General features: G+C 43.1%; 1 protein-coding gene across 1 annotated transcript in view; it reads right to left on the reverse strand.

Annotated features, from left to right (window-relative positions):
* Positions 1-860: 860 nt before the first annotated feature.
* LOC311108319 (lysophospholipid acyltransferase 2-like) overlaps positions 861-17,746 on the reverse strand; it is a 71,207-nt gene continuing 54,321 nt past the window's right edge. Inside the window, exons 4-13 of the mRNA XM_084150947.1 lie at positions 16,397-16,492; positions 15,624-15,679; positions 10,725-10,779; positions 8,911-9,097; positions 8,303-8,495; positions 7,110-7,213; positions 6,922-6,986; positions 5,869-6,001; positions 4,710-4,861; positions 861-4,123 (exon numbers count right to left, since the gene is read on the reverse strand). Of these exons, the coding sequence (XP_084007073.1) occupies positions 3,967-4,123; positions 4,710-4,861; positions 5,869-6,001; positions 6,922-6,986; positions 7,110-7,213; positions 8,303-8,495; positions 8,911-9,097; positions 10,725-10,779; positions 15,624-15,679; positions 16,397-16,492 (1,198 nt within the window). The 3' untranslated portion in view covers positions 861-3,966. The remainder of the gene's footprint in view (positions 4,124-4,709; positions 4,862-5,868; positions 6,002-6,921; positions 6,987-7,109; positions 7,214-8,302; positions 8,496-8,910; positions 9,098-10,724; positions 10,780-15,623; positions 15,680-16,396; positions 16,493-17,746) is intronic.

Below are 17,746 nucleotides of genomic sequence, written 5' to 3' on the forward strand. Positions count from 1 at the left end.
ACCCACAACCCTGGCGTTGCAAGCGCCATGCTCTACCAACTGAGGCACACATTTACTAGGCTACTAATGTACAAATTGAATTTGCCATTGACGAAAACTGCAACGTCAATAATTATCATATTTTATTACCTGACTTGAAAATATTTAATGTGAAAGTTATGTAAAAGCTTTCTTCGTGTGTTGTGGATTTATTGCGCTTTATAGCCTACCACATTTCAGGTTATTGCTCTTATTTATAAATTCCCTTGTTTGGTTTCACATTCATTCTCGATATCTTAATTTGCAAAGGAGTTGCTGTTGTGTTGAGGAAAACAATGTTTCAAAACCTTTTACCAGGCTGACTAATAATTATTATATGGTGGGTCAAAGTACAACATTTTATGAGGAGCATAAAGGGCAGGTGCTGAGCTGTTATGCTGCTATAGCCACCAGAAAAATTCAATGCCATTTGATAATCTGCACTGCATATGACACAGAGGCAGGTGCAAAGCAATAGGCCTACTCTCCCTCGGGGTATGAAGCCAAGGTAACACATTTCTAAGCTCTGACTCACAGTTTACCTGCCAGCAGTATTAAGTATTCTACAGTTGCCTATGTGAGGAGGGACTGGCCTACTCTATGCCATTCAAACAGTGCTATCAGGGTTTAAACACATATGAGGGAAACCTTTTTTTTTTGTCATGTGCTTCTCAGCATGTTTTTTTTTCCTGTGTAATCTAGTCCACCAGTTGGCTCTCTCTCACTGTCAACCCTACAGTATATGGTAGCAATTGAGCCTGGGGACAAACAACGTAATAGGAACAATTAAACCACAGTTATTCACCTTTTACATATCACACTTACTATGTCAAGTTCCAAAAAGATCCATCTTTTAATCACATAATATACAAAAACAAACTATCCACATCATCCACATGAACAATTAGCAGGATTGGCTGCTCGGGACTATGATGAGCGTTCCATTCTCTTTTCTCCAGAGCCTCAAGCAAAGGTTTCTTACAATGACCATATTTACCTAACTCACAATCGACTCAAGAAGAAGTAGGTTTAGTTTTCACTGCCCCTCGTAATGAAAATAGAATCAGAACTGTCTGAAGAAGCAGAGTGTAAATACTGTAGTTTTGTCCGTTTCATCTCCAACTCAACATGATCCTAGGTTGATTTTCCTACCTTTCCACCACCTTTTCACCTTTGTCGAACATACCACGTCCATTAGAATCACATAAATAACAAGTACATTAAATGACAAAATGTACCTCTACACAATGAAATACTAGACCATCTCCTCTCACACACAATTCATGAATAAGGGGTTAGTAGCTACTCTCACAGCATGGAATCACCTGCTAAATGAGTTTAGGTAACTGATTTAAATCATCATTGATACGTTCCCTAATAATCCCTCAGTGATTTCGTTCTCTAACCAACCATTATTTTTCAGATTGTGATTGTGTCAAACCGTTATATAATAACAACACACAATGACATTCAACAGAATAAAACAGAAGTGACATTGAAGTGAGCCAATAACATCACCCAGTAAAAGCAAACAGTCTGGAGTAAGTCCTTGGGTGTCACCCAAATGGCACCCTATTCTCTATATAGTGCACTACTTTGACCAGGGCTCTGGTCAAAAGAAGTGTACTACTTACTGCATGTAAGGAAAGGGGTGTAATTTGGGACATAAACCCTGTTGAGACCATGAATCATCATATTGTTGGGTGTCCAATCAAAAACGCATCTTTTGACCAATGGTTAAAATACACTGAAAAAAATATAAATGCAACATGGAAAGTGTTGGTCCCATGTTTCATGAGCTGAAATAAAATATCCCAGAAATGTTCCATACACACAATAAGCTTATTTCACAAATTTCTTTGCATCCCTGTTAGTCACCATTTCTTCTTTGCCAAGATAATCCATCCACCTGACAGGTGTGGCATATCAAGAAGCTTATTAAAAAGCATGATCGTTACACAGGTGCACCTTGTGCTGGGGACAATAAAAGGCCACTCTAAAATGTGCAGTTTTGTCACACAACACAATGCTACAGATGTCTCAAGTTTTGAGGGAGCGTGCAATTGGCATGCTGACTGCAGGAATGTCCACCAGAGCTGTTGCCGGAGAATGAAATGTTAATTTGTCTACCATAAGCTGCCTTTAACATTGTTTCAGAGAATTTGGCAGTACGTCCAACCGGCCTTACAACCGCAGACCACGTGTAACCACAGGTGAGGAGTATTTCTGTCTGTAATAAAGCCCTTTTGTGGAGAAAAACTCATTCTGATTGGATGGGCTTGGCTCCCCTGTGGGTGGGGCTGGCTCCCAAGTGGGTAGGCCTATGCCCTCCCCTGCAGTCATGTGAAATCCATAGATTAGGGACTAATTTAATTATTTCAATAGACTGATTTCCTTATATGAACAGTAACTCAGAAAAGTCGTTGAAATTGTTGCATGTTGCGTTTATAGTTCTGTTCAGTATAATATGAAATGTGTAAATACTCCTCTAAGAAAACCAATGCTCCAAACCTCATGCCTCTATCATAATCCATTCAAAAGTTATTGTAGGATGGCCAAAATTAGGGTGACTAAATCAATGGAGGCCAGAGAAATGTTTTTATCAAAATACAGAAAAATAGCATTGCGTCAGGCATGCTGGATGCTGTGTGAGAATTAAGGCTAACTGACAGGATAATCGTTGAACTCATCATCTTTCTTCTCGAATCCGGATGACAAAAAACAATATAGAAATAAGATAGATATCAATTTTGAGAGATGACATATTATATTTGAGTATACACCTTTCATATTAATGCAAAATTCCTGTCCTTTTTCGAAGATTTCTTACAAAAACAAGCATATCTCTGTGAAATGTCAACGGAGCACTGAGCGTATACCAAGCTTTTTATTTTCAAAGCCTTTTACATTTAATTCAGCTTGTGTCATGCAAATTTGGCTTTTTACTACCCGTGGAAACAACTTTGAAGACGAGGACCACAAAATGTAAAATCCTCAAAAGTTGTTATGCGAAATATGCACCGCTATGTCAACAGAGTTCGGTGCTTATTATCGGATGTATTAGGTTACGAAATCTGACTTTTTGGATATAATGTTAATGATATGTAAGCGAAAGTCCCCACTGAACAATTCAGAACATGAATAATCATATTTGTCTTGGTAAAATGTATTTTATAACATAAGGAAGTGAAATTTTCTCACCAAAGTGTGTTTCTTTTACCCACTTCTGGTCAGAGTGGTTGGACACCCCACATATTTTGTGAAAATACCTCTTGAGGACACTGCTATCTTGTTTTCCTTCTCTTTTAATTCTTGTCTCCTAATTTCCTGTATCTTTGTTTTTTACCAGGACTAAAACACTCCAGGTAATTTGTCACCGTTAACTGAGACCACTCCACTCTCTCCCACCTGATCCTAAAACCTGTTCACCTTGAGTGAGAAACACAGCACACACAATAATATCCAAAGTGAGGAGAATACACAAAAGCTAAAAAAAAAAACTGAGTGGAGAAAGAGACAAAGGTTATAAGGCAAGTTTGCATACTCCCATAATACAGTAACAGTACAATACTGGCATTTCATCATCGATTCGGACCCCTCCATCCCACAGCGCCCCAGCCACTAGTCATCATAATACAGTAGGGGCTGCATTTCCAAATCAAATTTTATTGGCACCCTATTCCCTTTCTAGTGCACTACTTCATAGGGCCCTGGTCAAAAGTAGTGCACTAAATAGGTAAATCCCAAAGCTTTCAGACCATCCATCCCTTCTCCATGGTGTGGCTGCTGCTCAGTCTCACGTGAACTAATGAGAATCGTCATCCCATTCCAAAACACAGCTTGGACAGAGTCTCTCTCTATCTCTCTCTAATAATGTGTTGGACAGTCCCTGCAGTCCTCGGTGCTAGTCTCTGTGTGTGTGCACCGATGCTGGTCTCTGGTTCTGCTTCATGTGGCTTTGGTCTTCTGGTTGCAGTTGCCATCTGTGGAGGTGGAGTCCAGGTGGGAGAGGACGGGAGCCTCCTTCAGGCGCAGGTGTCGGGGTTTGACTGGCAGGGCTACAGCCAGGAGGACACAGCAGACGTGGACACTGAAGTACCAGGACCTGGGGACGGATGAGAGAGAGGATGATTTAGGGATCAATTTCAGAATCAGAAAACCTTATTGCCAAGCAACAAATGTTGCTAGGAACTTCTCTTGGTGTTGTACACATTTTTCATCAACAATCAGGCACATAACAAGTTCATTCAACTTCTTAGAAAAGGAACAAAAAGCCACTGTATAAGTATAATTATTGTCAACATCAAATGTGTTTAATACCCTCGATTATTCTCAAAGATCATAAATTAAATCTCTCTAGAGCTTGCTAGCTCGATTCATATTCTGAATATGAATGTCTGTTTGAGGGACTAACGGTCCTCTACAGTTCAGCAATACATTCTCCTGTTGGTCAGAGGTTCAGACAAAAACACAATTCTTCTTGCACTTCCATCCAAGGTAACAAACTATGAATACTTTTTTTGACTTGAGTGAGGTAATGTACTGTTCTCTGCATGTGTCCTAAATGGCACCCTATTCCCTATATAGTGCACAACTTTTGACCAGATCCATATGGGCCCTGGTCAAAAGTAGCACACCATAAAGGGAATAGGGTGCCATTTGGGACGGAGACATAGTTTCTGGTCACTCACCTGTAGAACTTCATAGAGGGCCCGACAGACAGCAGCACAAAAGGCACCACAGTGTAACAAATGGCAATCTGGGTGCCCGCCCACGTGATCACATCATATACTAGCTTGTGTGAAGGAGAGCCTAGGAAGTATGGTCTCACGTTGTGTCTCATCTGGAGAGAATAAAGAACCAAAGCAATGAATTCAGAGCAAAAGAAGAAGTGAAACAGTGAAAATCTAAATTTACAACAAACGGCCCTTCTAAATCTAAAATATGTTGCACTGCCCTTAACTCTCTCCCCCTTCCTCGTTTACAGTTACCACATCTAAGGTCCCAAATGGCACCCTATTCCCTATATAGTGCATGGGTCCTGGTCAAAAGTAGTGCACTAGGGAATAGAGTGCCATTTGGGATGCAGTTTAAGAGTCAAGTAATACGTTTCCAATTGGACTTTCTCTCTCAGCAGCTCATACACCAGCGGTTGTCTGCCTCAGTGAGTTTCAAAGTGTCTCAGGTGACGCTCCATTAGCCGGAGTCCTGCCCGGTCTCCTCTCCATCTGTGTATCTGGCCTGTTATCTGTGCAGTCCAGCTGGACCCAGGGTGCGTCCCAAATGGCACCCTATTCCCTATATAGTGCACTACTTTTGACCAGAGCCCATAAGGTACCCCCATAGGCCTCTGGTCAAAAGTATTACACTATATAGGGAATAGGGTAACATTTGGGACTCAACCCCAGACTCTAATAAATATGCTTTATTCAGGCTAGGCCTTCATAGCACAGTGAGTCTCTATGGCAGCCTAACTATGACTGATCCTCTAACACTAATGGTACATCAGGATGACCATGGCCCAGACACTTTGTTCAATCTGTGATGGGAACGACGGGGCCATCAGGATATCTATTGTTATAGCAATAGCAGAAATCGTTGACAATCAGAAAATATGTTATTTGTTTTTAGTGGGTACAGTGCATGACATTTTATCTGTGCCTATGAAAAGTTTAGGGCTTAGTGTGTCTAGACAGAGATGGAGAATTGTGGGGAGAGGTCGGTGTCAGAGTGTCTGCGTGTGTTTTAGAAGAGAGAGAAACGGAGAGATAGACCTCTCTCTCTCCGTGTCTCTCCGTTTCTCCCTTTCTTTGTCTGTGTGTGTTTTGGAGAGAGAGAGACAGTACTTACGGCACGTGCACCCAGTGTGACCACGATGCCAGTGAGGAAGGTGAGGTAGTATCCAGGGTAGGCTCCATGCCACATGGCCGACAGGATGAAGGTAGCCGCCGTGGGGTTGTAGGGACAGCGCTCGTAACACACCCTGCACACACACAACCAGCCAGTCAAACACAACAGCACAGCAAGACCTCACAATAACTTCTCACAACAAGACAATTTATTCCACTGATAAATCCACTCCAATTGCCTTGTGTGCAGACTACAGAGGCTATATACACTGAGTGTACAAAACATGACAGACTGACCAGGTGAATCCAGGGGAAAGCTATGATCCCTTATTGATGTCACTTGTTAAATCCACTTCAATCAGTGTAGATGAAGGGGAGGAGACAGGTTAAAGAAGGATTTTTAAGCCTCGAGACAATTGAGACATGGATTATGTATGTGTACCATTCAGAGAGTGAATGGGCAAGACAAAATATTTAAGTGCCTTTGAACAGGGTATGGTAGTAGGTGCCAGGCGCACCGGTTTGTGTCAAGAACTGTAACGCTGCTTGGGTTTTCACACTCAACAGTTTCCTGTGTGTATCAAGAATGGTCCACCACCCAAAGGACTTCCAGCTAACTTGACACAACTTTGGGAAGCATTGGAGTCAACATGGGCCAGTATCCCTGTAGAACACTTTCAACACATTGAAGAGTCCATGCCCCGACGAATTGAGGCTGCTCTGAGGGCAAAAGGGGAGGGTGTAACTCAATATTAGGAAGGTATTCCTAATGTTTGGTATACTCAGTATAATGTTAAAGCAGACTGTTAGTGCTAACTGACTCCACTAGGTGGCATACTTTTACAGACAGACAAGACAAGTCCCCAGAGCCTTGGTTCTAGGCGTATCCACAAATGATTTAGGGCACACCCAAGCATGAAGCCTATACTGTAATTACGATGTATTTAAATAGTATGTACAATGTGGCTGCAAGCTAATGTTGATAATTACATAAATAAATTAAGACCAAGTCTCTTTGTCTTTACCAATTACAGACTATGCCTGGTTTCTGTACCTTTTGAGCCAATGTGCCGTCTGTATATTCCAATTGTCAAGGAACATCTTGAAGCTGGTGGCAAACTGGAACCAAGGAGAGGAGGACAACATCAGTATACATAAAGTAACTGTCGATTGTAATAGAAAGAGTTGTGAGAAACATACTGAGACATGAGTGAAGACACTACTAATGTTATAACATTTCACCTCAATATCCATTATCCTCAGATTTGAGATGAGATCCCAACGTGGTGAGCCGTCACTGTTGTATCCATTGAATCCAAATCCTGCTGCATTGTTGATGGCATCAGCTGTTCATAATTAAAACACATGCTTTTAGAAACACCATCTCCAGGCCGGGATTCAGTCAAAGGCGAATTGTCAACAAGCGCATTGCACTTCACATTTAAAGGTAATTTACGTTCGAGCAGACATCTGCATGGTTTACCATGAATGTGCTCTCCGCAAACGTCAGGGAAATTGCCTTTATATGGCGTATTCTCAGTATTATCGTGCGCAGCTCTGACGCCCCTTTGAATGAGTCCCGGTCTTATTCATGTCCCATCACTGTACTGTACATCCACAAAGTACACAATTTATTAGTGATGATAATATCATCAATAACATTAATTAATGTTATTAACATCACACATCATACTAATAACAGTGTATTATCACAGTGAAGGACAATACAGGAGCTATACATCATGTTTATGACTTCAGGCCGTGCAGCCGTGCTCTCTGTGTGTGTGTGTGTGTGTGTGTGTGTGTGTGTGTGTGTGTGTGTGTGTGTGTGTGTGTGTGTGTGTGTGTGTGTGTGTGTGTGCAGAGAAGCGCTAATTGAGTCCCACCTCTACCTGTCACCATACTCTCTATGATGCACACCTTGCTGCAAACAAACAAACACACACAACTTTCTGCCTGCAAACACCTGTATGATTAATTTAACACTGCTCTAGGTTACCTCCAGGTTTAACAGATACAACTGGCTCATTAAAAGTCAGGGACAAGAAGCTTCTGATCAAAGTCGGACGGATCTCACCCCCTTACAAAGCTCATCTGTTCTCAGTCTGTGAGGGGTTACTTGTCAACATGGAATAATGGAGGATATTGCAGCTAAGAATTGGTTTCAGGGTCAATCAATGAATACAGGCCTAAAGAGATTTACTATGGAAAACTGACAAAGGCTACATCCTTCCTTCTTCCAAAACTATTCTCCTCCCTTCTCCCTTCTCCCTTAATCCCCCGTCATGGATTTGAAAGTGTTGGATTGGTTTAAGCTTTGGCTGAAGGGAGTTTCAACCATTGTTAATGACCATGAGTGTGCAAGTGCACCCTTAAAAAAAATAAAAAGGCTTGAGAATCAGACCGCGAGCCAACAGAAAAGAAAGAAGACCCACCCAGTGTCCAGACGAAGTAGTACTTGGGCCGGGTGGTCAGCATGGACAGGTAGAGGTAGACCACCTGGGCATAGAAGGGCGTGTTGGCGATGAAGTCGTCGTCGATGTTCCGTTCCACAGGGAACACTTTACAGACCGAGAGGAAAACCATGAGGGAGAAGAAACAGGTGGCCAGTTTACGGACGACTTCAATCTATAGAAGAGAAGGGGGGGGGGGGACATCAGCCAATTAAAACACTCTGTCCCAAATGGAACCTTATCCACTATATAGTTCACTACTTTTGACCAGAGCCCATGGTCAAAAGTAGTGCACTATGAAGAGAATACAGTGCCATTTAGGAAGCAACCTCAGCGAAGACTCACATCTGCTATGCATAATTGAGAGCTTCACGAGGAAGACAAAAGACAGCCATGTTGCTGTTCATTTAGTGAACGATGAATAGTGATTAGGGAATACTGTGCATTTACTACACATCACACAGCAATGCTTTCCTGTCTTAGAAAGTTCCAGACAAGCATTGAGAGTAACGTGGCATGAAAATGGCAGAAAACGCTGCCGATTTGGTAACTTTCCAAAATTCATAGTGGCATTTGAGACCAATGCTTACGTTTGGGGAGGGGTCAGTCTGTTTGTGCCTGCCGTTGGTCTTCCCATTGGTCTGGTGGTCTTTATTGCGACGGCAGGGCGTGCCCTCGATGAAGGCGATGTAATCGTTGTAGGAGGAGGTGGGGCCGGCCAGTATGCCCATGAAGTTACAGTTATAGCTGAAGTACTCCAGCAGACTGGGCATTCTCCTGCAGGGGAGGTGGAGGAGGCACACAGACCACCACAACACAGTCAACAGTGACAGTAAGGGCTGTGACACTAAGAATCTGACTCACACAGACCACCACAACACAGTCAACAGTGACAGTAAGGGCTGTGACACTAAGAATCTGACTCACACAGACCACCACAACACAGTCAACACAGTGACAGTAAGGGCTGTGACACTAAGAATCTGACTCACTACAGTCATTACAGTGACAGTACAGACTGTGATACAGGCATAGTTAGAATCCCCAAAGCATATCTCCCCTCTCTCCAAAGAAACAATGATATACATACACTGAACAGAAATATAAACGCAACATGTAAAGTGTTTCATGAGCTGAAATAAAAGATCCCAGTTCCATTTGCACAAAAAACATATTTCTCTCAAATGTTGTGCACAAATGTGTTTATGTCCCTGTTAGTGAGCATTTCTCCTTTGCCAAGATAATCCATCCACCTGGCAGGTGTGGCATATCAAGAAGCTGATAAAACAGCATGATCATTACACAGGTGCACCTTTTGCTGGGGACAATAAACTGCCACTAAAATGTGCAGTTTTGTCAGACAACATAATGCCACAGATGTCTCAAGTTTTTAGGGAGCATACAATTGGCATGCTGACTGCAGGAATGTCCACCAGAGCTGTTGCCAGAGAACTGAATGTTAATTTCTCTGCCATAAGCCACCTCCAACGTCGTTTTAGAGAATTTGGCAGTACGTCCAACCGGCCTCACAACCGCAGACCACGTGTATGGCGTTGTGTGGGCCAGCGGTTTGCTGATGTCAACATTGTGAGCAGAGTGCCCCATGGTGGCGGTGGGGTTATGGTATGCGTAGGCATAAACTACAGAAAACTAACACAATTGCATTTTATCAATAGCAATTTGAATGCACAGAGATACTGTGACGAGTTCCTGAGGCCCATTGTCGTGCCATTCATCCGCCGCCATCACCTCGTGTTTCAGCATGATAATGCACAGCCCCATGTCGCAAGGATCTATACATAATTCCTGGAAGCTGAAAATGTCCCTGCATATTCACCAGACATGTCACCCATTGAGCATGTTTGGGATGCTCTGGATTGATGTGTACGACAGCGTGTTCCAGTTCCCGCCAATATCCAGCATCTTCACACAGCCATTGAAGAGGAGTGAGACAACATTCCACAACCAACTGCCTGATCAACTCTATGCGAAGTCGATGTGTCGCGCTGCATGAGGCAAATGGTGGTCACACCAGATACTGACTGGTTTTCTGATCCACGCCCCTACCTTTTTTTTAAGGTATCTGTGACCAACAGATGCATATCTGTATTCCCAGTCATGTGAACTCCATAGATTAGGGACTAATGCATTTATTTCAATTGACTGATTTCCTTATATGAACTGTAACTCTTTGAAATTGTTGCATTTTGCGTTTATATTTTTGTTCAGTATAATACAGCAACTAAAGACATTTGAAAATAACCTTTTAAAAAGTATGCATGAAGTGCCTAGGGGTTGATTTGTAATTCAGCAGCTACATAGCCAATTAGACCATCCTCACAGGCTCATACAGGAAGCTGCCATTTTCTGCTCTAAAGAACAAAAACATACCTGTAAAACATACCTTATAGCCAGGACCTTCTGATTTGGCGTCAACTGCTCCTCTTTCCGGCACATTCCTGTTGGGAGGGAGGTAGAGAAGAACAGATATGTAATGCTTGCTTTTGATCAGGGTGGTTTGTGTTCAAGTTCATTCAAAGATACTGACTTTGCAATGGAATGGAATGAAAACAACATTTCATAACAGTATACAGTACATGGTTGACAAGGGTGAGGCCACCATTTCCTGCCCATAGGCTTAGTCCCAGAGAGAGGCAGTGGTCTGAGAACTCAGTCCTGTCCTGTCCTCTCCTGTGACTGTCCTGTGTGGTTAATGATATCCATTAGAGCCTTGTGGTCGCTCTCTCTCACTCACTGCAGGTCCCCGCTGATCTATGGGCTAATTAAAGGACGCTAAATTGACTTCCAGAAAGTGCGTGGCACTGTTGTCTGACCGAACCCGACTCCACGCCGCAGCACTTTGTCTTGTCCCACGACGCACACCGGGGACGAGGCAACCGGAGTGAAACGGGACGAATAATTCTGTGTTGTTTATGTCGGCCATTACGCTGATAACAAGATTTTAATCAGCTCACATTACAGCCTAAAGCCTGCTGGGGATTGGAGGAGAGGAGAGGTGCCAACACCAACACTGGGCGGCACCGTCACCCAAAACCGGCTCCATTAACAGGCTCAATAACTAACACAGTAGGGCCTAACGCCGCCTCCCTAGACAATGTGAACTGGGTCAGTATGGTTATGTTGGACCTGAGCACAGACTGTTGGGTTTTGTTTGACACAAGGACAGACTACAAGACTGCGTGACTGACTGCTAAAAAAGGGCAGAAAGAACACATTCCAGAATGTTTACACATTCACTCTCCTCTTCTTATCGTAAACAAACTAGGACAAGTTCATTCCCAAACACATGAGGTCATTTCATCCACCTTTAGTTTGGATCTCAAACAGACCTTTCTGTGTTGTTAGATCGGACAGGAACCAAGGGAAGTAGCAAACACAGGCCAATCACAATGTCCCATACTGGGGACATAGTAAACATTGACCAATCAGGATGTCCCATACTGGGGACACAGTAAACACTTGTCAATCAGGATGTCCCATACTGGGAACACAGTAAACACTGGCCAATCAGGATGTCCCATAGCCTGGTCCTAGATCTGTTTGTGCTGTCTGCCAACTCTTGCCAGTTGGCAAGACAGCACAAACCGATCTGGGACCAGGCAAGATGTCCCTAGCATCTGCCACAGGCCTTCACCTAGGTGAATGAAGCCTGGGTGCACAGTCTACGTTGTCCCATACACACATTACATACATACAGGTAACTGCCAAAATAATGAAAACCCTTGAGTAAATGAGGGATACAAAGTATATTGAAAGCAGGTGCTTCCACATAGGTGTGGTTCCTGAGTTAATTAAGCAATTAACTTCCCACCATGCTTAGCGTCATGTATAAAAATGCTGAGCAGGCCATTCTTTTGGCTATTCTTTTTTCTACCATGTCTATGCCCCCATAGGATGACAATACCCCCATCCACAGGGCACAATTGGTCACTGAATGGTTTGATGAGCATGAAAACGATGTAAACCATGTGCCATGGCCGTCTCAGTCATCAGATCTCACTCAACCCAATTGAACACTTATGGGAGATTCGGGAGCCATTAACAAAACACTAAATGATGGAATTTCTCGTGGAAGAATGTCATCTCATCCCTTCGATAGAGTTCCAGACGCTTGTAGAATCTATGCCAAGGTGCATTGTTCTGGCTCGTGGTGTCCCAACACCCTATTAAGACACTTTATGTTGGTGTTTCCTTTATTTTGGCAGTTACCTGTAGATAGGAGAATGTAGTGCAGGGTTCAAGGCTAATAGGTGTAATGGAATGTAATGTAGGAGGAGGACGGGGAAGGAGGCGGGAGGGAGAGAGAGGTACCACAGGGGATCCAACAGGATGAAGAAATGCAGCTTGGAGTGTCATGTGACACGGTCAGAGCAGTGTTCCCAACTCCAGTCCTCCAGTACCCCCAACAGTATGCATCTTTGTTTTAGCCCCGAACAAACACACCGGATTCAACTTGTCAACAAGTTTTTTTACTGCGTGTGTGTGTGCGTGTGTGTGTGAAGCTATTACTTTTGAGAAACTATTGAATCTTATTCTCTCAAACATATACTTTCTATTCTGCTTTCTTGTTCTCTTTTACTTTCGGTTCGAGAGGCAGTTATCAGAGTACAATAGAAACAGTGTGCTCATAAACAATGCAACTTTATGATCCGACTCCTCCACATTTCTAGGGAGAAACGGATTAAGTATGTGAGATATTCAAGCCATGTGGGCATTGTGATGTGAGGAATTTGAGGAATATCCCATGTTACTAAAGTTTCCTCTCTTTTCATCTGTCTGATTTCAGAGGAAAAGACATGTGACTAATCCAGAAATACACAGAACAAAAATATAAAGGTAAAATGTAAAGTGTTGGTCCCACGTGTCAAGAGCTGAAATAAAAGATCCCAGAAATGTTCCATGCAAACAAAAAGCTTATTTCTCTCAGATTTAGTGCACAAATTTGTTTACATCCCTGTTAGTGACCATTTCTCCTTTGTCAAGATAATCCATCCACCTGACAGGTGTGGCATATCAAGAAGCTGATTAAACAGCATGATCATTACACAGGTGCAACTTGTGCTGGGGACAATAAAAGGACACTCTAAAATGTGCAGTTTTGTCACACAACACAATGCCACAGATGTCTCAGATTTTGGCATGCTGACTGCAGGAATGTACACCAGACATGTTGCCAGAGAATTTAATGTTCATTTCTCTACCATAAGCCGCCTCCAACGTCTTTTTTGAGAATTTGGCAGTACGTCCAAACGGCCTCACAACCACAGACCAAGTGTATGGCGACATGTGAGCGAGCGGTTTGCTGATGTCAATGTTGTGAACAGAGTGCCCCATGGTGGTGGTGGGGTTATGGTTTGGGCAGGCATAAACTACGGACAACGAACACAATTACATTTAATCCACAGGAGGTCGGTGGCACCTTAATTGGGGAGAACGGGCTTGTGGTAATATATGTAAATTGCCATTCCATTCGATCCGTTCCATACATTATTATGAGCCGTCCTCCACTCAGCAGGCTCCACTGATTTTATGGATGGCAATTTGAATGCACAGAGATACCGATACGAGATCCTGAGGCCCATTGTTGTGCCATTCATCCGCCGCTATCACCTCATGTTTCAGCATGATAATGCACGGCCCCATGTCGCAAGGATCTGTACACAATTCCTGGAAGCTGAAAATGTCCCAGTTCTTCCATGGCCTGCATACTCACCAGACATGTCACCCAATAAGCATGTTTGGGATATTCTGGATTGACATGTACGATAGCGTATTCCAATTCCCGCCAATACAGTGACTTCCGAAAGTATTCACCCCACTTGGCATTTTTCCTATTTTGTTGCCTTACAACCTGGAATTAAAATTGATTTTTGGGGGGTTTGTATAATTTGATTTACACAACATGCCTACCACTTTGAAGATGCAATTATTTTTTTTGTGTGAAACAAACAAGAAATAAGACAAAAAAACTGAAAACTTGAGCGTGCATAACTATTCAACCCTCCCCCCAAAGTATATACTTTGTAGAGCCACCTTTTGCAGCAATTACAGCTGCAAGTCTCTTGGGGTATGTCTCTATAAGCTTGGCACATCTAGCCACTGGGATTTCTTCAAGGCAAAACTGCTCCAGCTCCTTCAAATTGGATGGGTTCCACTGGTGTACAGCAATCTTTAAGTCATACCACAGATTCTCAATTGGATTGAGGTCTGGGCTTTGACTAGGCCATTCCAAGACATTTAAATGTTTCCCCTTAAACCATTTGAGTGTTGCTTTAGCATTATGCTTAGGGTCATTGTCCTGCTGGAAGGTGAACCTCCGTCCCAGTCTCAAATCTCTGGAAGACTGAAACAGGTTTCCCTCAAGAATTTCCCTGTATTTAGCGCCATCCATCGTTCCTTCAATTCTGACCAGTTTCCCAGTCCCTGCCAATGAAAAACATCCCCACAGCATGATGCTGCCACCACCATGCTTCACTGTGGGGATGGTGTTCTCGGGGTGATGAGAGGTGTTCGGTTTACATAGCGTTTTCCTTGATGGCCAAAAAGCTCAATTTTAGTCTCATCTGACCAGAGCACCTTCTTCCATATGTTTGGGGAGTCTCCCACATGCCTTTTGGCGAACACCAAACGTGTTTGCTTATTTTTTTCTTTAAGCAATGGCTTTTTTCTGGCCACTCTTCCGTAAAGCCCAACTCTGTGGAGTATACGGCTTAAATTGGTCCTATGGACAGATACTCCAATCTCCGACTGTGGTTTCTTTGTTGCCTCTCTGATTAATGCCCTCCTTGCCTGGTCAGTGAGTTTTGGTGGACGGCCCTCTCTTGGCAGGTTTGTTGTGGTGCCATATTCTTTTCATTTTTTAATAATGGATTTAATTGTGCTCCGTGGGATGTTCAAAGTTTCAGATTTTTTTTTATAACCCAACCCTGATCTGTACTTCTCCACAACTTTGTCCCTGACCTGTTTGGAGAGCTCCTTGGTCTTCATGGTGCTGCTTCGCACAGCCATTGAAGAGGAGTGGGACAACATTCCACAAGCCACAATCAACAGGCTGATCATCTCTATGAAGGAGATGTGTCGCACTGCATGAGGTAAATAGTGGTCACACCAGATACTGACTGGTTTTCTGATCCACGCCCCTACCTTTAAAAAAAAAGGTTTCTATGACCAACAGATGCATATCTGTATTCCCAGTCATGTGAATACATTTTTGCATGTTGCGTTTATATTTTAGTTCAGTATATATTCTCCATGTCTGTTTTGAAGAAAATAAGCTCCTTACCATCGTGGATTTCAAACGCCAAACTGGTAATCTTCTGTGTTATCACCATCATAGGCCTGAGAGAGATGGAGAGAGAGAGAGAGAGAGATGGAGAGAGAGAGATGGAGATGGAGAGAGAGAGAGATGGAGAGAGAGAGAGAGATGGAGAGAGAGAGAGAGAGATGGAGAGAGAGAGAGAGAGATGGAGAGAGAGAGAGAGATGGAGAGAGAGAGAGAGAGAGATGGAGAGAGAGAGAGAGATGGAGAGAGAGAGAGAGAGATGGAGAGAGAGAGAGAGATGGAGAGAGAGAGAGAGATGGAGAGAGAGAGAGAAAGATAGGGAGAGAGATGGAGAGATGGAGAGAGAGAGAGAGAGAGAGAGAGAGAGATGGAGAGAGAGAGATGGAGAGAGAGAGAAAGATAGGGAGAGAGAGGGAGGGAGAGAGAGATGGAGAGTGAGAGAGAGAGAGAGAGAAAGAGATGGGGAGAGAGAGAGAGAGAGAGAGAGAGAGAGAGAGAGAGAGAGAGAGAGAGAGAGAGAGAGAGAGAGAGAGAGAGAGAGAGAGAGAGAGAGAGAGAGAGTATGAAAGAGAAGGGGGAGAGGGAATAAGAAAGTTATCATTTAAAAAAAGCTATATTCGTTTATAAAGCTGTCCCATGAATTCAGGCATGGTTTCACACAGTGGTTTCACACAGTCTTCCAACACAATGTTAAATGAGGACATCAGGGCATTGTATTACCCCACTCAAGCCCTGACCCAAACCCACAGATGGAGAGAAAAGAGATGTCTTACCCTGTGAAGTCAGCAGAGTACATGCCATAGTCGAAGACGTACACGCGTGTGATCTGACAGAAGCTGAGATAGCCCAGGGCCACCACCAGACAGTACCTGAGGTAAAATACACAGACAGACAAAATCACTACTGTAAGCTAGATGAACATCTATGTACAGTTTTGATATTTTTGGTACTTAATTAGGATCCCTATTAGCTGTTGCTAAAGCGGCAGCTACTCTTCCTGTGGTCTACACAAAACATGACATAATACAGAACATTAATAGACAAGAACAGCTCAAGGACAGAACTACATCAATTTAAAAATGGCACACGTAGCCTACATAATACATACACACTAACTATCTAAGTCAAATAGGGGAGAGGTGTTGTGCCATGAGGTGTTGCTTGATCTGTTTTTTGAAGCAAGGTTTGCTGTTCATTTGAGGAATATGAGATGGAAGGGAGTTCTATGCAATAATGGCTCTATATAATACTGTACGCTTTGTTGAATTTGTTCTGGATTTAGCAGCAAAGATACAACGCCTTCAAGTTCATTGGTGTCCACATCACCAATGAACTATCATGGTCCAAACACACCAAGACAGTTGTGAAGAGGGCACAACAACACCTTTTCCCCCTCAGGAGACTGAATAGATTTGGCATGGGTCCCCAGATCCTCAAAAAGTTATACAGCTGCACCATCGAGAGCATCCTGACCGGTTGCATCACCGCCTGGTATGGCAACTGCTCGGCATCTGACCGTAAGGCGTTACAAAGGGTAGTGCGTACAGCCCAGTACATCGCTGGGGCCAAGCTCCCCCCCCCCCCCCCCCACCTTTGTTTTTACACTGCTGCTACTCGCTGTTTATTATCTACGCATAGTCACTTTACAAATTACCTCGACTAACCTGTACGCCCGCACATTGACTCGGTACCGGTACCCCCTGTATATAGCCTCGTTATTGTTATGTAATTTTCTTGTGTTACTTTTTGATTTCATTAGAATTTTTTACTTTAGTTAATTTAGTAAATATCTTGAACTGCATTGTTGGTTAAGGGCTTGTAAGTAAGGTCTACCTACACCTGTTGTATTCGGCACGTGACAAATACATTTTGGGATTTGATAGCCTCAATTTCCAATCTTCCACATCCATTCATGTAATATTTCGTTAACAGTTGTCCGAGTTGTGAGACTAGCAGATAGATACATTGATTTGCTTCTTAATCAATTCATTCAGTGTAGGAAAACAGTGAAGATATTTATGTAGCTGTGATCGTCTTCATGATGATCTGAAGAGGACAATAATTATAGTGTGCTGATGTTGTGGTGATGTGGTGATGTGGTGCTATGGTGATGTGGTGCTGTG

Source organism: Coregonus lavaretus (assembly GCF_964263955.1).
Source record: "Coregonus lavaretus genome assembly, chromosome: 33".
NCBI lineage: Eukaryota > Metazoa > Chordata > Actinopteri > Salmoniformes > Salmonidae > Coregonus > Coregonus lavaretus.